The following is a 24,918-nucleotide window of genomic DNA, read 5'->3' as shown; positions in this document are numbered from 1 at the left end:
GCGGGAGGGAGATCATTTTAAAAAAAAGTGAATTTTTACAGATTTTGAGAAACAATGACTACATTTTTATAACATCATTTAACGTTTTTTAACATTTTTTTAACAACATGTAACGTTGTTACTGTCTTATTTGATTTTGCTAAATGAATGTATGCGGTTATGTTTTTGTAATGTTTCAGTCCAGCTTAAGGTATTGCCCTAGTGGTGAATGAAGCTGGGCTGTAAGGTTCAGCTCCCCAGCAAATCAGTCTGACTAACAGCTCTGCCTCGCCTGTGTCAGTGAGGCGCAACCTCGCGGGACCTCTCTTGCTCATTTCTGTCCTCCCACACCTCTCCCACAGATGGTGGTGAAGACCTTCATGGACATGGACCAGGACTCGGAGGAGGAGAAGGAGCTGTACCTCAACCTGGCGCTGCACCTGGCCTCCGACTTCTTCCTCAAGCACCCGGACAAGGACGTGAGGCTGCTGGTGGCCTGCTGCCTGGCCGACATCTTCCGAATCTACGCCCCCGAGGCGCCCTACACCTCGCCCGACAAGCTCAAGGCGAGTCCCGATAACCTGGCGTCGGAGCACAGGGAGCTGAGTCATTAGCATACAAGGCAGTGTTCCGAGGCAGAAGAGCTGTCAGCGTTGCAGGCGGTAGTACAATCGATGTTTCAGTTCTTCGTGCAGTCAATGTTTCAGTTCTTCGTGCAGTCAATGTTTCAGCATTTGGTACAGTCAGTATTTCAATCATAAGAATATTCAATGTTGCAGTCATGAGAACACGTGGCATTTCAGTCATGCAAGCAATGAGCATTTTGGTCATTGGTGTAATCAGTGTTACAGTCTGAAGAATACACGGTGTTTTAGCTGTAGGAGCAATGACTATTTCAGTCACAAGCCCAGTCAAAGTTCCAGGTGTAAGAACAATCAATGCTTCAGTTCAAAAAAAGAATTATCAGTTTGTCAGTCATAAGAACAGTCAATGTTTTACTCATAAGAATGATCAATGTTTTATTCGTAAACGTGGAGTTCCAAATTCAGCTAACCATTCCAGGTGTATTTCACTTTAATGGTTTTTAGCTCTGGTTGCAAGATTTTGAATACATTTTCTCTTCTCTGTTTTGCAGGATATATTTATGTTCATTACTCGGCAGCTAAAAGGACTGGAGGACACAAAAAGTGCCCAGTTCAACAGATACTTTTACTTACTTGAGGTACGTGTGGGTGTTGGCGGGGGGGAGTCGATTTGTGTGCACACTGTTGACACTCCTCCGTCAAAGCAGCCTGTTCATGAGGTTATCTCTGATCCAACAGAACATAGCCTGGGTGAAGTCCTACAACATCTGCTTCGAGCTGGAGGACAGCAATGAGATCTTCACTCAGCTGTACAGAACGCTTTTCCAAGTGATCAAGTGAGTGCAGGCCCACAGAGCAGCAGCCAAAGCAAAGACCAAAAGATTTCTGATTAAGCTGACTGAACACTTACATCTGCCTCTCTTACGTTCCTCTGTCAACAATGGGAGAAGAGTAACGCTGTGTGTACTGTTGTTCTTGTGGCCTTGTCGGATGTACTTCGTAAATTTGTTCTGGATAGGGATAAGAGCATCTGGCAAGTGACTAAATATGAATGTAAATATGGATGGATGGTGTAATCATTAGAGAGATAGGCAAGGCTATTGGGATCTCTGTTGGAGCAGTGCACACGTACCCTTGTGCGTGGTGCCTAAAATCAACAATGACCTTGTGTGTTTGTGTGTATTCATATACCTGTATTGGAAAGCAATGAATTTCTGTAAGCAGCTGGATCAGATTTAATACAGTTGTGTCCTTTGTTCTGACCCCCACCCCCCGTTTTAGCAACGGTCACAACCAGAAGGTGCACATGCACATGGTGGACCTGATGAGCTCCATTATCTGTGAGGGGGACACTGTGTCACAGGAGCTGCTGGACACTGTCCTGGTCAACCTGGTCCCAGCGCACAAGGTAAGCACCGCTGCTTTACCAGCTGCTGCCGCTCCTCTGCGCCTGTCAGGCCTGGCCTGGCAGGCATGCAGAAGCTTCAGGAACTGAGAGTGGGTGAAATGCACGCTGCGACCTTTGGGCTACAAGCTGAGCTCCTGAGCCGCTGGGCCCCGTGGCTGCTCCATGCCAGACGTGGAGAGCAGAGGCATCGTGTGCGGTATCGCTTAGCGTCTGGCTGACGTTGCTGAAAATAACCTCCCCTCTCTGCCTCTCAGCAGTGTTAAATGTTCTTGCTGTGTCCCTCCGCAGAACTTGAACAAGCAGGCTTACGACCTGGCCAAGGCCCTGCTGAAGAGGACAGCCCAGGCTATCGAGCCATACATTACCAACGTGAGTGACTGCCACATCTCCCCTGCCCCGTCTCCGTAAGGACACTCCCACAGTATTCAGCATCCTGCCATCTGAGAGCACGCGAGCGTGTCTGTGTGCACTGGTCTGTTTTCACTAAAATCTGTGTTTAATGAATTACATAAGCGCTTATCGCTCTTTCCCGCAAACCTCCTGCCTGAGCGTTAAGCCTAGGTGACACTACTTGGCAAGGACAGTTCTTGGCACGCAGAGGGGGAACAGTCTGCAAAGTACTGCTGCATCAGCGTTCTCTCAGAGGTTCCGATTCAGGGCTATTGTTAGTTCCAGCGTGAACGCATTCATCATCGTCTCTCACAGGAGTCTCCCCGACACCGAGGAAAAACGCAGCACGCTCATGCCTTGCTGCTATTCCCCATAGTGCTCATTAAAACCTCTGGAAGCGCTTGCCCTGGCAGTGCCGGAACCTTCTGTGCTTCTAAACAGAGAGAGGGCCTGGGTGGAGAAAGGGCTAAGCTGAGTTATCTGTCTCAGGCTCTATTTGTCCTGTGTGCTTGGCATTGATTGGTGGAGAGGTGGGGGTCACTGGGCATGTCTCTGTCCCCTCAGTTCTTTAACCAGGTGCTGATGCTGGGGAAGACGTCGGTGAGCGACCTGTCGGAGCACGTCTTCGACCTCATCCTGGAGCTCTACAACATCGACAGCCACCTGCTGCTGTCCGTGCTCCCCCAGCTGGAGTTCAAGCTCAAGGTGCGCCCCGCCCTCTCCGCCTCGCCGTTACCGAGCGCCGTCACGCTCCCGCTGTGCCTCGGCTCCGCGCACAGCCGGACCGTTAACAATGCGCTCTGCTTTTCAGAGTAACGACAACGACGAGCGCCTGCAGGTCGTCAAGCTTCTTGCGAAAATGTTCGGGGCGAAGGATTCAGAGCTGGCAGCGCAGAACAAACCGCTCTGGCAGTGTTATCTGGGAAGGTAGGGAACGTTCTATGTCCTGTCAGCGTAGTTTTGTTGTTGTTACACATCGTCTTAAACATCATTTTCATTATTACGGTGTACATTGCAGTACGTCTTCAGTGTTGCATATTGTAAACTAAAAGCCATCTGCTGTGACCAATTCTGTGGTGTAAACTGATGCACCGGTTTTTATTCCTCTCAGGTTCAATGACATCCATGTTCCCATCCGATTGGAGTGTGTGAAATTTGCCAGCCACTGCCTCATGAACCACCCTGACTTGGCCAAAGACCTCACAGGTATGCTCTCTGAGCCAGTGATGTGAGTGAAATGGGGAGGATTGCTTAGTAATGTTTCATCCTTCCTCTGGAGAGTGCTGCACTAGAAAACTCTGTTTTCTTAATTTTCATCGGTTCGTGTTTTCATCCTCCCAGAGTACCTGAAAGTGAGGTCGCATGACCCAGAGGAGGCCATCCGGCACGACGTGATCGTGTCCATTGTGACGGCCGCTAAGAAGGACCTGTCCCTCGTCAACGATCAACTGCTGAACTTCGTCAGGGAGAGGACGTTAGACAAGAGGGTGTGTCTTCAGCTCTCATTGGTCATTAATGTCGTGGTTGTTACAGCAGCCAGTCACCGCTCGTAGATGCTTTGTAGAGTCTGAGCTCATCCTGATGTGTGGGAGTCATGCATCGCAGTGAACACTTGACACAATGCCACTGTTTCAATCCATCTCCGTGATACTGACACGCAGTGACGTGGTAGATCCCATCTGTTATGGGTATGACTTGATCTGCCTTAATCTACTTCATTCCGTAAGCCACTGAACTGTGCAGTAGCACGGCAGTGTGAGTGTCTTTACATTGCTAAACTTTATTTATTTTTTTTTTTTAGATTTTAGATGCAAACGACGAAAACCAGCTGGATGAAAACACTGATTTGCAGCTGTTTCATTCAGGCTTAAGAATAAAAATTGTTACGTTTCAAACGCCGTTGAATTGCTCAGTGCTCAGGCAGTGAGGTGGGGCGAGGCACGGTGGCGGGGGGGGCTGCCTGAATGGACATGCTAAAATCTATCAGCCCTGTCATTTCTTGGCCGGCGCACACTCCATTTCTCCCTCTAATCGAATCCCGGGAACATGCTCACAGCCAGGGAACAGGAGGCAGAAATGAATAAATTGGACCATAACTCATATCTCCTCCGCTTTTTTTTTTTTTTTTTTTCTATGCATTTTCAAACGGAGCCCACACAAAGGAATCTAACCGAGCGCCATCGCCGCGCATGGAGCGGACCCACGCAGCCTGCCTGCTCTCTCTTTGTGCTCCCTGTGTCTGTCCTGTTACATGATGTAGCACATCGTTGACCTCCTCTGATGATCTCAGCCTTTGTTAAAACCCTCCTGGGCGTCTCAGCCAGCTCGCGACGCCATTTCATTACTTATATAAGCAGCCTGTGTGCTGACCCACTCGGAGATGACTGCAAGCCCCTCTCTGTCCTAGTTAGAGATATCGATCCATTTCGCTCATTTAAGATGTATGTCTTCTCTCTCCCTCTCTCCCTCTCCCACCCAGTGGAGGGTTCGTAAGGAGGCGATGATGGGCCTGGCCCAGATCTACAAGAAGTACTCGCTGCAGGGGGAGGCTGGGAAAGAGGCCACCAAGCAGATCTCCTGGATCAAAGACAAACTGCTCCACATCTACTACCAGAACAGCATAGATGACAGGTGAGCGCTGTCTGAGCTCCTCCAGGGCTGGCCCCTCTCTGTCTTTTATAAGTTCTGATGATGCATCCTGCATCACTGGCCCCAATCCTTCCCATCATTCACTGATTCAGATGGACACAGCCCTAATGTTAATTAGGGAGCAGGTGAATAGAGACCAAATAAAAAGCAGTTCTTCATTGTTGTCTGTGAAAACAAGGCTGGGTGCACACTCTTAAAGGCAGAGGACCAGCTAATGATCTGACAACGCCCGCTGGATTTTGTGTTTTTTTTTTTCCCCTTTACAGCAATGCTTTAATGTCTTATGTTCTTACCTTCTTAAGAATGCTTTGCTTTGGGCTAGAGAGGACATGGCATATCATTCAGCAGTCACATAAATTGTCAAAGAGTAAAATTAGGTTCTGTGCTTATGTTCTGTTTTGCTCTTGGCTTGTTCTTTGAAAAGGTTGAGAAATAGGGCCTTTAGGTGGAATGTAGAAGTAGAAATAATAATGATCTCATGAAAAAAACAGTAACAACTTAACTTGTATGTAACTTGTAGTAAAGTAAAATGGCTTTTAAAAATAAAAAAGGAGTTTACCAAGGTGTTGCAATGTAATTTGGTGATTTAGCAGTTAATGGTGGGAGCAGGAGGCCAGGAGAAGCTTCGCTTTATTTAAACTTGTGCGATTGTCATGCCTCACTCGGAACCGATGAGACCGCTGGTTACTGTTGGCCTGTCAGTCACTGGGTAAAAACAGCAAACCCAAAGGGGGGAGGGGGGGGATTTGATTGCACTTTGCCTGCAAAGGAGAACAAATTCGGTGATTTTTTTTTTTTTTTTTTTTTTTTTTTTTTCCCTGGCAGTAAATCAGAGCAGACTGATCTTCATTTGACAGCGGCTCATAATCGCTCTCAAATTCAAATGGCTCTCTGAAGGAGTGACGACAATGAGCAGCCTTGGCTGTAATAAAGAGAGAGACGCTCCCCTCAGATTGTGCTTCCACCGCCGATAAAGAGGGGCCGTTATCAGCGTCTCTGTTAAATACAGCTGCAGATGTACTTTCTGCAGGCGGAATTGGCGCTGTAGATATCTAGCAGGGGAAGAATGTGCCGTTTGCCAGTTTTTATGTGAGGCGGAATGAATGTGTGTTTGATTGAAGTGCAGCCCGCCGCTGCGCTCAGTCTCACACTGATCTCTCTCTCTATCTTTCTCTGTCTCTCTACCTCTCACTCTCTCTCTCTCTCTCTCTCTGTCTCTATCTTTCTCTGTCTCTCTACCTCTCTCTCTCTCTCACTCTCTCTCTCTCTTTATCTTTCTCTGTCTCTCTACCTCTCTCTCTCTCTCTCTTTCTCTATCTTTCTCTGTCTCTACCTCTCTCTCTGTCTCTGTGTCTCTCTCTCTCTCTTTCTCTATCTTTCTCTGTCTCTCTACCTTTCTCTCTACCTTTCTCTCTCTCTCTCTTTCTCTATCTTTCTCTGTCTCTCTACCTCTCTCTCTCTCTCTCTCTCTCTCTGTCTTTCTCTCTCTCTCTCTCTCTCTCTCTGTCTTTCTCTCTCTCTCTCTCTCTCTCTCTCTCTGTCTTTCTCTGTCTTTCTCTCTCTATCTTTCTCTCTCTCTCATGCCATTTGCACAAACGAGAGCAGTGGGGAGGGTTACAGGTCTCACCTTGATAAGATCACAGGCTCAAGACAGGCAAAACTGATATAAGAAATGTAATCCTTTCTTATTGAAGATTTAACTGGATAATCCTGTTAAATTAGTCTGTTCGGGGGAAGATTAGAAGCTTCCTGTGTGAGCAGAGCTAATGACGGAGCAGAGAAGATTCAGCTGGGATGGGAGCACCCAGTAATGGAAGAGAGCATGAACTTTCCAGCTGTTTCTGTTGGCTGTGTCAGTGATGCATAATGTGGTTATTCAGCGTTAGAAGTGTAATGCTCGAGTGTGGCGCCCCAGGTCTGTCTTGTTTAGTGGAAGTTTAAGGCACGGCACAGCCCTCGCTGTAGTTTAGAGGTACAGCGGAATTCAGAATTGCATCCTGTTAAACAGTAGGTGTGCTGGGAAATGAGATTTTTTCATTGGGAATTGATATTCTGGATCAGAGTCAATTTGCCGCTTGAAGATTGGTTTGTTGTGACAGGTGTGAAAGCTTGTTTGTCGCACCGCAGTGGTTCCCCCTCAGTGGAAGCAGTGGCTGTGTGTTTGAAAAGGGGGAGCTGAATGGTGGAGTGTGTTTGTGTGTATCTGCGTGTGTCTGTATGTGCTTGTATGTACATGTGTGTGTCTGTGTGTGTGCAAGTTTGTTTTCATACGTGTGTCTGTGTGTTGTATTATACGTTGGTTTTTGTGCTAGTCTGTGTCTGTATGTTTGTATGTGTGTGTATGTGTGCATGTGTGCACACATTTGTATTCGTGTGTGCACGTGTGCGTGCGTGTGTGTGCGCGTGTGTGTGTCTGTGCGTGCGTGTGTGTGCGCGTGCGTGCGTGTGCGTGCGCGTGTGTGTGTGTGCGTGCGTGTGTGTGTGTGTCCGTGTGCGCACTTCCAGATAAAGAAAAAGCAACGCACCCATCATCAGCCTGCTTTCCTCTGAGCCTCCTGTAGTTTATACAGCGCCTCTGTACAGAGATGTGTTAATTGTCTGTTGTCTGTTGTGTTAACATTCTTTAAAGGTGATTTGGCACCAACACCACCAGGATTTGCATATGATTCTCTGTGTTTCTGTTGATTAGCTATAACTGCAGGAGGCTGAAGACAGTCCAGCGGTAGCCTCTTTCTCCCCAGACATTTACAAACTTTCACAATGTCACCTTCACCTTCCATAAACTTCAGGCATGTTAAATTTCTAGGGTGTAAAACCAAATGACCCATTTAAAAAAAAAAAAAAAATATATAGTCAATGGGCAGCCAAATCTGAGTGTTATCATCAGTGAACAGTGAAGGCCACTAAGCATCCAGGAATCCACCTCTTTGCTTCTGAACAAATACAGTTTCCAGAAGGGAGCAGAAGGTGATGCACCAGTAGCCAGCTGTGTGTTCTCTTACCGAGTTTCCCCTCCATGTGTTGGCAGGTTGCTTGTCGAGCGGATCTTTGCTCAGTACATGGTTCCCCACAACCTGGAAACTGCTGAAAGGATGAAGTGTCTGTATTACCTGTATGCAACGTTAGACCTTAACGCTGTGAAGTGAGTTCACCTCGGTTCATCTGTAATCTGTAGTGTTCTTTTAATCACAGCTTCAACCACTCAAGGTTATGATGTTTATACTGTACTGTATAGCCAGAAGTGCTGTGAGCACAATCCACTGCATTAGCAGCAATTAATCTGCATTGTTTATTGATGATTTGTTGCTGCTGTTATGCAGTTATTATACAGGGACGTATATTTAAAAAAAGTTTACTCATTATTGCCCAGTAGAACGTGAAAAGCAAGAATTACTCTCTATAACTCATATGTAGGTTGTAATAATCACCTACCTGTAGTTACTATATTACATTTATAGGAAAGTAGTATATTTACAGTTGTTTAATCAAGCTAGTGTCCTTTAAAGACTGAAATAAGAAGATACAATACATTTGATTTGCATGAGGTCTCTAAATGTGTAAATGACGATTGTGTATCCTGTGTTTTTTTTTTTTGTTTTTTTTTTAAGTTTTTAAGGTTTAACTTAAATGATTAATTGTTGATCTTAATTCAAAGCAAATCAAACCCATGGCTTTTTAATTTAAGCTTTAATATTGATTTCCTCAGAGATACAGTTTTGAATATGTATTGACCCTTTTCTCTCTGACCCGGGGCAGAGCTCTGAATGAAATGTGGAAGTGTCAGAACATGCTGCGGCACCATGTGAAGGACCTGCTGGACCTGGTCAAACAGCCCAAAGTGAGCCAGCTCCATCCCCCATAACGCTGCTGTTCCACCTGCTCCCGAGCCAGTCACAGCAGCAGACAGAGTGCTTCAGTCTGTCAAAACTAATTGCAGATTATTAACAATGTTAATTATGTGTGAAATGTTGTTATTATTTTTTTCCCTAGTCGGAGGCCTGCAGCAAGGCGGTGTTTTCCAAGGTCATGGTGATCACAAGTACGTCCTTCACGCACAGATTTGGGGATACGCCACCTCGCCTTTTTGAAATGCATCTCATTCATTTAACAACCCACATGTGCGAATGCGTAAATCCAACCCGTTGTCATTAACCAGGAAACCTGCCGGATCCCGGCAAGGCCCAGGACTTTGTGAAGAAGCTGGCCCAGGTCCTAGAGGAGGACGAGAAAATCCGAAAACAGCTGGAGACCCTGGTCAGCCCGGCCTGTTCCTGCAAGCAGGCGGAGGGCTGCGTGGTAAGAGCGGTGCATTGTTCAGTGCTGTTTATGCGCTTAGGACACGCCGTTGTGCGGTCCCACTTGCATTGCTCACATTCAGCCTGCTTACAGACTTTACTGGCATGCTTGAGGTTACACCCTTCCCTGAGAGGGTGTGTCAGAGGGTCCCACACAGAATTTGAGTCCATGCCTTCTTGGGCAGAACATCCTCACCCCTACAGAGGGCTTACCATCACTTCTTCCACTGTGTAAGGTTTTGTGAGTGATTCATGGTTCGGGATTTGGTTTTCCCCCTGCCCACAGAGAGAGATCACGAAAAAACTGGGAAGTCCCAAACAGCCCAGTAACCCGTTCCTGGAGATGGTGAAGTTCCTGCTGGAGAGGATCGCCCCCGTGCACATCGACACAGAGTCCATCAGGTGGGCCTGAGGCTGCTCCCGTGGGGCCGTTCCTGTAGGAGAGGATTGCCTCATGATACGGTGTTAGAAAACTGTCATAAGCCTCATGGTCCAGCACGCACTCCTTTTTTCAGTCCTGCCCCAGAATGGCTTTTTCAACACATTTCCTCTGCAGAAATACATTGCGCCGATCACCACTGATAAACAAATTGAGGAATGTGAGCTTCGGAATGACATTCCTGTTCCCCCCCCCCCACCCCCCCCAGTGCCCTCATCAAGCAGGTGAACAAGTCCATAGACGGCACAGCAGACGATGAGGATGAAGGCGTTCCTACTGAGCAGGCCATTCGAGCTGGCCTCGAGCTGCTGAAGGTAACACACATTCACACGCGTTATACACACACCTCAGCACAGGTAATGACACACTTTTATTCACTATCATTCTTGGACTAGTACTAAAACACTCTAGTGCATAAAGTCATGCTCTTGCTCTCTGATCTTCAGTCTCTTTCATACGTAATGAAGACATGTTACGCAGGGTGAACAAAATGGTGAAGCGCACGTTATTTAACAGGAATTATTTAGGGCGCTTTCCATTTTATATTCATTCCTTTCTCTTACTAATCTTCCTCATAAAGTGTATACCATATCAGTCCCCTTAATCTCACTTTTATGAGAATGATACTGATTTCCACAGTAACTGCGAGGAAGAACTGGAGAGCTAGAAAGCAAATGGGATTCAGGGTAAAAGCAAATGAAAACTCATCATTTCAGCAAGGAGCCATCAGGAGTCCCATTCACTGTGTCTCAGAGTTAACCAGACAAAGAGGGGCTCTCATTCCTACTGCCAGATTATTCCTTCATTCATATTTGATTGTAATGTTACCAAATGTCTTATCCCTCCGAATATGAATTGACTGGAATGTGGACTTTTATTATATGCCTACGTTTATGTAAGGAATGCAAGATTGGAATAGGGATCTCCGTTTGAGTATTAAGAAGACAAGCTCCCCAGACAAGCTCCGGGCTCAGACATGATTATGTAATTTGAAGAACGGATGGCGCCTACCCCTGCTGAAGTGACTGAATTTGCACCCCACCGCCTTCCTACCCCCAGGTCCTGTCCTTCACCCACCCGGTGTCGTTCCACTCGGCCGAGACCTTCGAGTCCCTGCTGGGCTGCCTGAAGATGGACGACGAGAAGGTGGCCGAGGCGGCGCTCCAGATCTTCAAAAACACCGGCAGCAAGATGGAGGAGAGCTTCCCGCACATCAAATCGTGAGTGTGAGCCCCAGGCTGGCTGGGCTTTCTCACACAGCATCGCTGCTGTGCGTGTCTCTCCGCAGAAGCGCCAACTGCAACCGGCGTGCACCCGTGTCTGCAGAGCCTCTGCACCGCGGCGTCACCATCTCTGAAATGCACTCCGAACGCATTAATCCCCGTAGTTTATTCAGTAAGCTTTGTGCTGGATGCAGGAGTCAACACTGTGGGATCCCCAGGCTGAGGCCCCTTTGTCAGAGAGTCGGTGCTTTTTGAGGTGTGGAGTGAGCTTCTGTCCAGTCCTAATGCCTTTTTAAAAAAATATACTTGATTCAAGACAGGTAGAACAGTAGCTGCAGTCAGATGACCGTTAATGGGCTCTGGGATTTTGTTAACCTTTGGTTAATCAAGTGGGCCCACTGAGATTTCATTTATTTTTCCAGCGACCACCTGTGGAAACGGGATGGGTAGTGAAGACACATCAATCGGCAGTAGCTGACTAGAATGATTAAGTGGTCAGACATAGAGAGACACATGCTCTTTGCTACAAGTTCAGTGTGCTCTTTAATGACCATAGTGAGTCAGAGATCCCCCCCATCCAAGTACTAACCAGGCCCAGCCACAGGCGGTTTGGCAGAAACAGGCTGCATGCTGCCGGTTTAAGTGGAAGCGCATTGAAGATCAATGACTGTGTACCCGTTTTCTTGCCATGCGCCCTCTAGGGTCCTGCTGCCGGTACTGCAGCACAAGGCAAAGAAGGGCCCACCTCGCCAGGCAAAGTATGCAATCCACTGTATCCACGCCATGTTCTCCAACCGAGACACACAGTTTGCACAGATATTCGAGGTAAGTTCCGGATGAAACATCACCATCCAGCGTTTGGCCGATTAAGGACACACACACATTTATTATATACGATATATAAAGCTCAGTGTTAATGGCACTCCTTCTCATTCAGCCCCTTCATAAAAGCTTGGACCCGGCCAACCCAGACCAGCTGATCACGCCGCTCACCACCCTGGGCCACCTGGCCATGCTGGCGCCGGAGCAGTTTGCAGCCCCTCTCAAGTCCTTAGTGGCCAATTTCATCGTCAAGGACCTGCTCATGAACGACCGGGTACGCTCTGCGGCAGTGCCACCCGGCTCCTGTCCAAAAGACTCCTGGTTGCTGCAGCCTCTAAATTATACTACAGCACTGAGCTTTACCGGCTACTGGCTCCTCTAATTAGAACTGTCTGCTTTGGTGCTCCCTGAGGCTGTAGCTGGAAGTATTGCATCTGAGGGAGGACTGGGAAGCGCTGTATGTGGTGCTGACTTTATATTCATTTTACACAGCTTCCTGGTAAGAAGACAACCAAGCTGTGGGTCCCAGATGATGAGGTGTCTCCGGAAACTCTGGCGAAGGTGAGGCAGGCCTTTCATCGTTGGCGTGAGCCCGCACACTCCCTCTGAGTCCTGTGATGATGTAAGACAGCAGGAAAATTAAAAGGGAGGAGCAGACAAAATAAGGAAGCAGTAAGAAAGTGGACATGGAAGGTCATTTATTGTGTGGAAATATGAGATTGTCAGCTAATTGTACGTGCTTATACAAGGTCACATGGTACAGAAGTAAACTTTTGTAAAGAGTCAGATGTCAGTGTCATTGTGGGTACAGGCATGGGGTATGTATAGAGATGTTTCTTGCCCCGCATGTGCTCAGCAGTTTGGCAGTTGGTCACTTTTGTATGTCTGTCTCTGTGAGGCTGTGATTTCTGACCCGTGAGCTTTGTCTGATGAAGTGGGTGTGGTCTTGGCCCCGGCTTCAGACCCTCCCACCATTCGCCATCTGCTCACCTGTCTGTCCGTCCGTCCGTCCGTCCGTCTGTCTGTCTGTCTGTCTGTCTGTGCAGATCCAGGGCATCAAGCTGATGGTGAGGTGGCTGCTGGGGGTGAAGAACAACCTGAGCAAGTCGGGAAACTCCACCCTGCGGATGCTGACGGCCATCCTGAACAGTGATGGCGATCTGACGGAGCAGGGCAAGATTGGGTAGCTGGCCACGCCCGTGACACGCCCACATGGCACACACAGACAGGACATCCTCCCCTCTCTCTTCCTCTGTCTCTGTCTCTTTGTGTGAAACAGGGTGGCTTGTCTGGCCATAGAGAGTTTGTGGGTGGCGATCTTTGTATCCTAGTCTTCCCGAGATCTTGATCACCCTGCATTATCTGAGACTGAGACAGTTGATCCATGAGCCATGATACTAAGAGATGCAGAGTCCGGCACAGATGTAGAACACCTTTTTTGGCACTGTGTCAATAGTCAGTATACTAACAGAAAGGCAGAGGTAGAAAAACCTCATGTGGTAGATATCTGAACTGAAAAAAGGAACCTGTTTGCAGAGTCTGAAATTCACACCTGCAAATGCAGGTAGATTTTCTCTGTGGCGGGTTGCAGGGTCACGAGCCAGTCAGGTGACTGCTTTTTGGATAAAAGAACCCAAAGAGCTAATCAAAGAATGTTTGTAAAAAGCAAGCCCAAATACACACCCCTTTCATTCTGGTACCTATTGTTTTCTCACTAAAAGAAGACTGGTTACTAAAAGAGGCAGGACCTCTGTCATTTTCCAGGTGTGAAATACCATGTTGGTCATCTGTCCATAATCACTGGTTGTTTAATCACAAGCTGCATATGACAGTGCAGTGCAACTTCATTTACCACATGGGGATATGTTTTGATTTGCAATTGACGGGGTAGTTTTGGTCTGAGAGGTAGTTACCATGTCTGTCACATCAAAAATTTGGTCACTGGCTCTAATATTGATTTACATATGTAGAGACACTAACTATGCTTAGTGAACAGTCTGAAGGCCATGAAGGCCTAAACAGTACATGCCATTGGAAGAGGAGAGACCCCTCTTCAATTTTAAGGGGCTGTGTGAGCAGTTTTGATTGCAGCTTCATAAATTCTGTATATACTTGGATAATCTAAGGCTAGCTAACTAACTAGGTAGTAGTACTGAACATGACTGGTCGAGCTGTCAGGTTTAGCTGTAACGTGATCTTGCTGGCTAGCTGTTTCAGCTAATAATATACTATGTTGCTACCATAGAGATGTGTGCTTGCCAGAATCCATTTCAAATGTAGCTCAATTCACTATAAATTATTTTGGCTGTTGAAAAAATTCTGGTGGATTTTTTTCCATCTACAGCTGCCCTGAGCTGTGGACCAAAAGATTAATTTCAGACCCTGTGCTTGCATTTGATTGACCTGTGTGGGTTCTGACAGCTGTTGGGCTGATTTTAATGATGGTGTGTGTGGTCAGTGGTCAGCACCTCTCTGTGGTGTTTCAGCGGGTGCTCTCTCGGGGGGGGGGGTCTACTGATGACGGGATGTGACGTGAGTTTCGGCAGAGTGTTGGACATGTGGGCTTGCGCCAGCGTCCCTCTCGGGAAACGGCAGCTTGCGGCCCTGCCACCCCCTCCTGGGCCGTGCCACAAGAGGGGAGAGTAACAGCTCGGCCCTTCACGGGAACAGCGAAGGCTCATGGACCGACAGAGGCAACACTTAGCGTGTTCTCACCCTCCACTCATCGCTGAATAAAGAGAGCGTGTCATGAAAAGGGGAAATGAACGGAAAAAGAAACCGGCCTATCGTGTCACGACGCTCACAGCGTTTGATCACCCACTTACAAAGGGCACGGTTAGAGATGCATTCTGTGACGCATAGCCGCAAATACAGATGTACAGGGTTCAGAAAGATGCGGTCGGTGACACATACTTGCAAATAAAGATTCAGACTGCAATTACAGGTACACTTTCAGTCACAGGTTAGGCATAGCACCCACACTCATTATCACCCCAGCTCAGGTGTGAACCCGTCTTTCGACAGGCAGTGGGCCAACTGTGTAAGAAAGGCATGCTGGCACAGGAAAGGGAGATCTGTGTGTCTGTGGGTGTGTGTTTGCGTGTGTCTGTGGGTGTATGTATGCGTGTGTGTGAGTGTGTCTGTGTCTCTGTGTGTGTGCGTGTGTGTGTGAATGCATGTGTGCACACATGAATTCACTCTCTCTTTCTCCCTGTCTCCCCTGCTATTTGTAACTCTGTCTTTCCTCTTCTATTTTCCCTTTTAATTCTCTTTTAATTTCGCACACACTTTTATTGGCATAACGCTGGAGCTTTGCCAGAAGCATTCACTGATAATTAAAGAGTGTAATTAGGAAGAATGCTGAAGCACCGCTGGCTGTAAAGGGGAAATGTGTGTGCGTCCTTCAGGAAGCCGGAAATGTCACGACTGCGGCTGGCTGCGGGGTGTGCCGTGCTGAGACTGGCCCAGGAACCCTGCTACCACGAGATCATCACCCTGGAACAGTACCAGCTCTGTGCCCTGGTCATTAATGTAAGATACAGGGCCCCGGGCCACCAGCTCCACCCACACTCTTCTTACCTTGTATTGTATTGACTATGTATCAGAGTCAGAGTCAGAGGGATTTTATTGTCAGCCCATCCATATGCAGTGTACAGTAGGGTTGAAATAATGTTTCCCTGGGACCCATGGTGCTATACTCATGTCTGGTAGGCTTTGGCCCCAGCTGGAATTTCCACAGTGATGAGCTGTTGTCCAAATAACTGCAGGCAGTTTATTTCTAAAGTCATAAAGTAATGATATTGTAAGTGGATGTTAGTGAAGATAGAGTACAGTTGCGTACTATTCTCAGAGATAAGTGGTGTTGTGTGGGGAGTAATGTCATAAACCAAAACAATTTAAAAAATCAAGTTACTTCAGTCAGCTAAAAGTAGATACCACATCTCCTGAAGTGTGTGTATATATGCCTGTACACAGCAGCTGATTAAACATTTGCAGACTTTGCAACACGTTTTTTCTTTTGCAACATGTTATGATTGTGCCCGGGTGCAACCAGAAGGTGTATGTTTGTTATGACAAAAACCATTATATGGAAAACAAGCATGGGTAGCTATGATGGATAGCAAGCAGGAATGAGGAGAACATGCATATGTACATGTGCATGCGTATTGCTGCCATGTGTACTGTGTAAAATTACAATTGAGGGTTACTTTACTTTCCAAAGTAGTGTAGCTGTTGCCTGGTTACATGGCTAACCCTGAATGGGGACAGTTTCCACAGCACCACAGCACTAGCAAGTACCCATGCTGAGGGAAGCTAAGTGGTGCTCAAGACTTCTCTTCAGATTCGATTTTTCTAATGGGAATCCATTTAGGGCACAGAAATGGATGCACTCCCTGGTTTTAATCAAAAAGGCCAAAGCAGGTATTTTCCTGTTAATATGAGAAGGGTTGCTTTTTATAATGTCAAAACGTTCTCCAATTTTCAACCCAAAAGTGACTTTCTTTGGGTTTTCCTTAGAGGACTTTTGGACTAGGTTTTAAAACATAATGCAGTCGGGGACACCAAAATTTTCTATATAAAATTAAAAATTCAAATTAACCATAGATACACAGAAATCACAGTAGTTCTGTTTAGATGTCACAGAACACTGCAGGCCTTGTTTCTGGTGTTTTGTGAGTCTTTTCGTCCTCTAGCTTTTATGGCTGGACTCGCAATTTGGCGTAATCTGCGTAAGGCAGGCTAAGCCCTCCCTGCTGAGCCTGATACGCTGCCAGGTTTGTTAATCCCACTGGTAATCAGCGTAGTCGTCTCCTGAAGCTTTACTCTGCGTGTCTGTTTGTGGCCCGGGCTCCGCAGGACGAGTGCTACCAGGTGCGGCAGGCCTTTGCTCAGAAGCTGCACAAAGGCCTGTGCCGGCTGCGGCTGCCGCTGGAGTACCTGGCCATCTTCGCCCTGTGCGCCAAAGACCCCATGAAGGAGCGCCGCGCGCACGCCCGCCAGTGCCTGGTCAAGAATATCAACATCCGCAGGGAGTACCTGAAGCAGCACGCGTCCGTCAGCGGTGAGGAGGCCCCGGGACACCAAGGCTTCTGCCTTCTCTGCTCTCCTCTCCCCCCAACTCTCATGTCTTCTCTTTTCTCCCCTCCTCTCCTCTCCCCCTCTCTCTTTTCTCGTCTCTCCTCTCTTCTCCTCTCCTGGTCTTTCCTCTGCTTCTCTCTTCTCCTCCTCCTACTCTCCACTCTCCTCTCTTCTCCATTCCTCCTGCTCTTGCCTCTCAACTCTCCTCTCCTACTTTACTCTCTCTACTCTTCCCCTCTCTCCTCTCTTCTCTCCAACTCTTTTCTCTCTGCTCTTCTCTCTCCTCTTCTCTCTTCTCCTCAGTCTGCTCTCCTCCACCCTGCTCTCTTCTCTTCTCCTCTCCCCCTCTTTCCTCCCTCCCCTCCTCTCTTCCCTCTACCTGCTGAGCATGTTTTCTTTCTGCTAATCTGACTAAGGTCTCTCACTTCTTTTGTTAGATGTCTGTCGCCTCTTTCAGCTCATCATCTGCTCCCTGTCACTGGTCCGCTGCAGGACTCTGTGGGTGTTCACTTTTTCTGCAGTGTGTTTATTTATTTTTTTTTTCTTTTCTTTTTTTTTTCTTTTTGTTCATCATTTTTTTCCTCTTCTTTTTCTTCTCCTCCCGTGCGTCACGCAGACAAGCTGCTCTCCCTCCTACCGGAATACGTGGTGCCGTACACGATCCACCTGCTCGTCCACGACCCCGATTACGTCAAGGTGCAGGACATCGAGCAGCTGAAGGACATCAAAGAGTGAGTGTGCCTCTTTGTTCTGCTCGCGGCACGGGGGTCAGCGCAGCGAAGTGTGCGCCCTCCATTTAATTAACCGAACCTCTAATCAATCGTCAGGCCTTAAAAGCATTTCTAAAGACCTGCTATTTTCAGCCGTGAGCTGTCAGGGTTCGACAGTGGAGGTGAATGGATGCAGATACACACCATTGTTGACCTTTTGTAATCAGCTGTTTCGAAAGACAGGTTAATGCGGTATGCAGGTTTTTATTGAGCGGAGCCGAGGTGCAGCAATTCAGTCGTGCATCAAGAATGTCAGCTTTTAAATTTACAGACCAGGGTCTATGTTGATGCTAAATTAGTGCCCCTAATAGCGGGACTTACGTGAGACTGATCTTCATAAGAGACTGTGTGGCGTGTTGCTCAGACAGACTGCGCCTCAAGCAGTAACCCAGGGCTTACTCCGTACATCTCTTCCTTTTACCCGCAGGTCTTTGTGGTTTGTTTTAGAAATCCTGATGGCAAAAAATGAGAACAACAGCCATGCCTTCATTAGGAAAATGGTGGAGAACATAAAACAGACTAAGGACGGCCAGGCGCCCAACGACCCCAAGATAAACGAGGTGCGTGCTACCAGCTGACTGCGGGCAGTGAAAGTACTTGAACAGTCTCACCGCAGCCTCAGTTTGCTGGCATTTACTTTTTTTGTTTTCCTTGTGTGTCCTGTCCTCACCCCTCTGATTGTCCTTAATGGACACAGTGGATTATGTAACTTTGACATATTGCGATATTGCCCCAAGAGTTGGCCGTTTGTAATTAACGTGGAGCCTGTGGTTTGATTGTGTCACCACCCAGAAACTGTACACAGTATGCGATGTAGCCATGAACATCATCATTTCCAAGAGTACCACCTACAGCCTGGAGTCCCCCAAAGACCCCGTCCTGCCCGCCCGCTACTTCACTCAGCCTGACAAGGTACATGTCGCTGCACTGTTGCAAGGGCTCATGGGATATCCCACCATGGGCCACACTGATGGTGGCACATTATATTCCTGTTTATGGAAGACCAAGGTACTTGAAAATTTATGCAAATCAGATATCCTAAATTGAGATGGTATAGTATGAGCAGAAGTAGAAATATTCACTCACTCTAAAGAGGCTGAAATACAGTGCTTATGACAAAATTGACAATACACATTCAGTCTGAATTAGAATTTCATTTTTGCACTGGAGCAGAATTTCAATAAGACATTGAATCTTGATAAGAATCTGGAAGCGAGTCAAAGCAAGCTGATGATGCCTGAAATCTTGAGAAAATGGTATTGAGTTATATGACAGGTGCAAAAAGCAAGTAGATGGAGGGGATTAATGGGCGGTGGGGAGTGTACATCTGAGCTGCTCTGTATGCAGGGTGCGCGCCAGCCTTACCCCACTGCTGCCTTCCTTTGTGTACACATAACCACGGTGAGTGCAGCCTTCTTTGCAAATTCAGTGTGAGCCTGATGGATCATTGACTATTCTCTTTTTGTGTCTCGTATGCAGAATTTCAGCAATACGAAAAATTATCTCCCTCCAGAAATGAAATCCTTTTTCACTCCAGGAAAGGTAGGGGGCTTTTAGTATTCCAAAAGCCTTTGACTGCACTAGCAATGCAGACACTTTTTTTTGGTCTGTCGGTGAATGTTATCCAAACCCAGTATGTGTCATTCTTACCCCTTCCCTCACACAGTAGTACATCTTCTAAGTGTAATTGTTATTGTGCTGTTTCCTTTGGACTTCTCCATCAGTGAACCCTTTCAGCAGACCCCTGTCATTGTCCTTGGGGTGGCAGTGTAGCATAGTAGTAAGGAGCAGGGCTCATAACAGAAAGGTTGCTGGTTCAATTCCCTGTTGGGGCACTGCTCCTGTACCCTTGGGCAAGGTACTTAGCCCACAATCACCTCTGTAAATATCCAGCTGTATAAATGGATAACCTGCAACAATTGTAACCAGTGTAAGTTGCTCTGGATAAGAGGGTTTGCTAAATGACAATAATGTAATGTGATGTCCCCAGTGCTTCCCTCTCTTTCACTGAGACCGCTCTCGTCCCTCCCTCCCTCCCCAGCCCAAAGCTGCCAATGTCCTGGGGGCGGTGAACAAGCCCCTCTCCACAGCAGGGAAGCAGCTCCAGACCAAGTCATCCCGCATGGAGACCATCAGCAACGCCAGCAGCAACTCCAACCCCAGCTCCCCCGGCCGCAGCAAAGGAAGGTGAGTCTAAGGGGGGCGGGGCAGAGTTTCAGTGGAGGGTGTGGCCTGCAGCAGCAGGGTGGAGTTTTGGTGAGCGATCTCTCATGGGTCAACAGGTTTCAGTGAGGGCTCATAACTTTTTACCCAGGAAGCCAGAAAGGAAAGAGAGGTGGAATTGAGTAAGAAAAGGGATTTTATGGTGTCACGTTTCCTCATATTTCTGTTTGTGTTTTTTATGAATTTCACATTTATTGATCACACCATGATTTTAACTATATATACATGTACATGTATAGATTTTGTGAGAGATTGCTGTTAAAGGTATAAAACAGATTTGCCTTGTTTAAATGGTGTTGGTCTGGTCCACTGTGAGATGCTGATGTAAGCTGTACTATTTTCGTGGACCCAGTGGGACTTATAGCTGTGTGTGTGTGTGTGTGTGTGTGTGTGTGTGTGTAAGAAAGTGAGTGAGTGAGACAGAGAAAAGAGAGCTTCAACTCAATTTTCAAATAATGTAGAAACTGGAGACACTGTTAATTTAAAGGTAAAATATAAGAGCTGCCATAAGTGATACCTCTCCATGGCAACAGAGGAGAGTGACAGCAGGCTGGTTCAAAACAGAAATATCATCCAAGCATTTTGAGAAGGATACTGTAAATGAAATTGGTCAGTCTAGTTTGACAACTTTGACAACTTGAGAATATTTGCTGCTACATTTCAGTGGTAACTGTGTGGGCCTCTTTGTAGATCTTATCGTGTTTGGCTGGCTTGTACAGTCATTCCAGACAGACTTGTTATATGGTTGAATATTTTTATCTGCATATAAAAATATGTATTAGGATCTAAACTAGGATCCGAACTGCACTCAACTAGATGATTGGTCAGTGCCAACTGTTGCTGTGATTCATTAAATCTGCAAATAGAGTGAAAATACCAAATTTAGTATTTCACTTCAGTGACAAATTGGTGATTTTTATGGATCGGTATTTATAGAAATCAAGATAAAGAGCCAATTTTGAAATAATCCTCTGGCTGCCAGTCAGAAACTGTTGGAAGAAAGATGAGTGTGTCCACACTTCAGGTCCTGTGGGCGTGAAGTTGAGCCTGAACGTTTCACACCTTGGGTCAAGTGGAACTATTTTCAGTCTTAACTGTTGCGTCCCATCAGTCAAGAGCTACGAAAGCTATGGATATGGCTGTTTCTGTTTCACCCAGCTTTCTTAAGTAAAGCAATGGATGAAGCAGTACAATCACTCTTCGGTGGAAAAAACAATAATGTTGTGTGCAGCACAATGAAAAAGAGGAGTTGTGTATTGTGTTTTTGGAGGTTGGGACCCAGGCATAATGAGGCATCCTCTGGATCCCAGACTGCTCTCTGCCACACTGTAGAGTGCAGCCCTGCCAGTTGTCACTGGCCTACAGCGGGTGCTGCTTTAAAAAGAGCCAGAAGTACAGGGCCATACAGGAAGGAAAGGGGTGCACCTAGTCATGGGAGGAGCAGAAATGCAGGAGCCTGTCAGGGATGGTGATGGTGGTGGTGGTGGTGGCGATGATGAAGATGATGATGATGATGATCATGATGATTATGGTGCAGGCCTGGTCTGTTATCAGGGTGACAAGCTTGCCACAGTGCTTTTTTTGACGAAGCTCTATGGGGAAGTATGGCTTTGTTTTTCCCTCTTTACAGCTTATTTCCTGGCTGGTAAAATGGATAAGGGTAGTTGTGAATGCTGGACATTGAGGGCATTGCTGCAGTGCAGTCTGATTAGAGCTTCTCACATCAAGCTCCAGCACACAGTGCAAGCATAATTCACCGTAAACGTCTCATTTCAAGCCCGACACTCACTGTTGTTGCTCCTGAATGCATTGCGTTTTCCAGGATGGACAGCACGGAGATAGATCACAGTGAGAACGAGGCCATCACCATCATGAAGAGCTCTCCCATGCCAGGGAAGAAGAACGACAAGAGGGACGACTCTGACGTGCTGAGGGTACGAGGCCCAGCGGAGAGCTCTCCCTGCAGAGACTCCCTGAAATGTAGCTTAAGTTTATTCGCTTCTTAAAATGGAGGTGATGAAATGACACCAGAAAGACCAATCAGATGGACAGGTGAGGCGAGAAAACCCAAACAGGGTTATAAGAACCTCACGAAGCAAATCAGAATAGATTACAAAACTGTACAGACATACCTAAACGATTTAATGATATATACAAGACACACAAAATCACATTAAACAGAATTCATACTCATAACTCATACTCCTGTGAGTGCCAAATACTGGCATGTCTGTTACGAGCTAGAGTTTCTGTAAAGAGCACAACAGAATAAGAATTGAAGTCAAAATGTAGTACAGAGTCATGCAGAAGCTTTTCTGTAAAGTAACTTTAAGCCTGATAAAGACACGTTGCACACACTGACGTACATAAGCGCTGTCCCACTGTCCCTCCTTCCTCAGCGCATGACACTTGTCACTCGTTTTTCCTTTCCCTGCTGCCCCCCCGCAGGACGGCGATAAGCCGAGAGGGCGGAAACGGGGCGCGGCATCCAGTCAGGACGAGGACTCCGGCCAGGACCCCAAGCCCAAACGCGGCCGCAAGAAGGCAGCCAACACCAGCGCCGGCGACGGCGAGGACCAGTGGGCCGAGGAGACGCGCATCGACGACATCTCCATGGAGACGGAGGACGAGCAGAACAGCCCGCCCAAAAAGGGCCGCAGGGGCCGCCCGCCCAAGACGGCCACGCCCAAGGAGGAAACGCCCGGCAAGGGGAGGAGGGGCCGAAAGAAGGCGGTCCCGCCCCCTGAAGAGGAGGCGAACGAAGAGGAGGAGGAGGAAGACCGCGACAGCGAGAACATGGAGGTGAAACCCAAAGGGGGGAGGCAGGCCAAGACCCCCAGGAGGTCACAACAGTCCTCCAGGTACGCCGTTGAAAGCTTTTCCCGTATTCTTACCTGACGTGAGCTTCCCCAAGACTTCTGCAGAACAGCTACACAGGATGGCCATTTTACTATTTCATTCACAAGCTGTGAACTTGTGGTCAGACATTTTCATGGTGCAGTCATGTTTTTTATTATGTGGACAGTGTCACAGAGTACATTATATTACATTATTGTCATTTAACAGATGCACTTGTACAGAGCGACTTACACTTAAATACAGGTTACAGTTTTATCCATTTACACAGGATACTAAGGCAATTGTGGGTGACGTATCTTGCCCAATGGTACAACAGCAGTGACCCAGCGGGGAATCAAAGCAGCAACCTTTCATTTACCCTGCTCCTTACTGCTACACCGTACTGTTGGTTCACATAGCAAGGTTGAATGGTTTTTGAAAGGGTGCTGTAGAATTAAATGGTGTTTCCAATTAAAGATAATATTTTTGTAATATTGTTGTAATTTTATTGCACAGCCACTTGCATTACAAAACCTAGCGTGGATTATCATTGAAATATTCATTAACATATGTAATATATATGGATATTTCTTAACTGTTTGTAACATTTGGTACAATGCTAAAAGGAAACTAGACCACAGAGTTTTTTTTTTCCTTGTTAGCCCTTTCCAAACCTCTCTTTGAGCTGCTCAAGCAAACCTTTCATTGCAGCCTGTATTACTGCAAGGCTCATATGGACTTGGTTATGAGTTTGATCATCGGCTCATAGGCTGCTTCTAAACATTTCTCAGTTTCTACAGTAAAACCTGCTTGTCAGTGAATATATGCTGCCTGCAGAGGAACCTGACCTCTAACCCTTTGTATTACTCCAACCTTATCTTTCAAAATTGCTGCCAGAGTACGTAGGGAATTGGCTATTACTGTATTTCATTGGTGTTGGAGTTGTCATTGTCTGACATTCAGAATAGTGTGTTTCACTTCCAAATTTACTCTTTCTGCCTCTTTCTTTGGGAAGTGTGACTCACTGATGTGGTCTTCCTTTTTATCGGTCATTTTACTGGATTTAAAAACTGAATGCAGACAGCAAGTTTAAGTTAACTGAAATAAACGTGCAGTGTTTTTGTTAACATGGTTAAAATATGTTGCAGATCTACAGTTTATGGAGCCATTTTTATAAATGCGGACTGTCTGGGACTGCCTGCATCTTGATTGGCTCTTATGCACAAGACATCATTTATGTCCCCACACCCATAACATATTTGTTTATAGTTTCCCTGTGAAGCTTATTACTCAGATAGAGAAATCTGATTTAGTTTTATAGTGTGTTCGGCAGGGCTTCTGTTAATACCTCTATTTATTAAATACGCCGCTGTGCACTTGGAATAGTCTTCCGGTTGTCCCCGCTATCAGTCATTATCAGTGGGAGAAACAGTACGCCTCCTGCCTGGCGTAATGGAAGCACTTTCATCTTAGCACATCGCTTCTCAGTTAGATTACTCCCCGAGAGGCCAGTGAGTAGAGGGTTACAGCGCACGTCCTGCTTGGGTTCAGTGATGATTACATATTTGGATGTTTACCTATTTATCTTGTGTTGACATCCAAACGGAATGGCTTTCAGTAAATGTGCCTCTTCTGGTCTAAATGGCGTTTACTTTCTCTGACCTGCTGTCTTGTGCTTACTGAAGGACACCACAGTTTTGATCATTTTTGGATCTCGTATTTCACGGGTTTGTGATTTCCTGGCTTTTCCGGTTCCCTGCAGGGTAGAAACCACAGAGACTGCAGATGAATCAGTTGAATCAACTCCCCAGAAAAGAAGAGGGAGGCCACCCAAAGCAGCTCAGCAGCCAGCCAAGAAAAATGTGTAAGTGCGTGTGTGTGTGGTGTGTGTGCGTCCGTGCCGTGCATGCGTGCGTGCGCGTGTGTGTGTTCAAAACTGCCATTTCCCAAAAATATTTTCTGCCGTTTCACCAATGCACAAAGAAAAAAAACCATCAATGTCCATACCTCAGTAATTTGCGTAACGTTTTTGTTGAAATACAACTGCAAAAATGTGCAGTCTGGTCCGGCATTGATACATCTTTCTGCGACATGATATGTGACCACGGTTTTGCACGGCATACAGAGGTGCACTGCAGTGGCAAAGCCCACTCCTGTTTCTGCTGCTGTTAGGCCATTCTTACACCACCTGAGTTTCATTCTGGGGACTATCACTGAAT

At 46.8% G+C, this 24,918-nt stretch overlaps 1 protein-coding gene across 1 annotated transcript in view; it reads left to right on the top strand.

Moving 5' to 3' along the window:
• Positions 1-24,567, top strand: part of pds5b (PDS5 cohesin associated factor B) — a 42,336-nt gene extending 17,769 nt beyond the window's left edge. The window contains exons 3-33 of the mRNA XM_036536720.1: positions 342-545; positions 1,115-1,201; positions 1,302-1,399; positions 1,845-1,971; positions 2,260-2,340; positions 2,926-3,066; positions 3,173-3,288; positions 3,473-3,567; positions 3,703-3,848; positions 4,841-4,992; positions 8,039-8,152; positions 8,767-8,848; positions 9,001-9,049; positions 9,167-9,306; positions 9,592-9,707; positions 9,953-10,058; positions 10,804-10,964; positions 11,669-11,792; positions 11,905-12,063; positions 12,282-12,350; positions 12,836-12,972; positions 15,197-15,320; positions 16,647-16,851; positions 17,485-17,599; positions 18,066-18,198; positions 18,431-18,550; positions 19,118-19,180; positions 19,680-19,825; positions 21,684-21,795; positions 22,310-22,722; positions 24,462-24,567. Coding sequence (XP_036392613.1) covers positions 342-545; positions 1,115-1,201; positions 1,302-1,399; positions 1,845-1,971; positions 2,260-2,340; positions 2,926-3,066; positions 3,173-3,288; positions 3,473-3,567; positions 3,703-3,848; positions 4,841-4,992; positions 8,039-8,152; positions 8,767-8,848; positions 9,001-9,049; positions 9,167-9,306; positions 9,592-9,707; positions 9,953-10,058; positions 10,804-10,964; positions 11,669-11,792; positions 11,905-12,063; positions 12,282-12,350; positions 12,836-12,972; positions 15,197-15,320; positions 16,647-16,851; positions 17,485-17,599; positions 18,066-18,198; positions 18,431-18,550; positions 19,118-19,180; positions 19,680-19,825; positions 21,684-21,795; positions 22,310-22,722; positions 24,462-24,567 — 4,041 coding nt within the window. The remainder of the gene's footprint in view (positions 1-341; positions 546-1,114; positions 1,202-1,301; positions 1,400-1,844; positions 1,972-2,259; positions 2,341-2,925; positions 3,067-3,172; positions 3,289-3,472; positions 3,568-3,702; positions 3,849-4,840; positions 4,993-8,038; positions 8,153-8,766; positions 8,849-9,000; positions 9,050-9,166; positions 9,307-9,591; positions 9,708-9,952; positions 10,059-10,803; positions 10,965-11,668; positions 11,793-11,904; positions 12,064-12,281; positions 12,351-12,835; positions 12,973-15,196; positions 15,321-16,646; positions 16,852-17,484; positions 17,600-18,065; positions 18,199-18,430; positions 18,551-19,117; positions 19,181-19,679; positions 19,826-21,683; positions 21,796-22,309; positions 22,723-24,461) is intronic.
• Positions 24,568-24,918: the final 351 nt, after the last annotated feature.

The sequence above is a fragment of the Megalops cyprinoides genome, chromosome 9, assembly GCF_013368585.1.
Source record: "Megalops cyprinoides isolate fMegCyp1 chromosome 9, fMegCyp1.pri, whole genome shotgun sequence".
NCBI classification, from domain to species: Eukaryota; Metazoa; Chordata; class Actinopteri; order Elopiformes; family Megalopidae; genus Megalops; species Megalops cyprinoides.
Note: the sequence above shows the minus strand (reverse complement) of the source record. Positions and strands in the feature narration are given on the sequence as shown.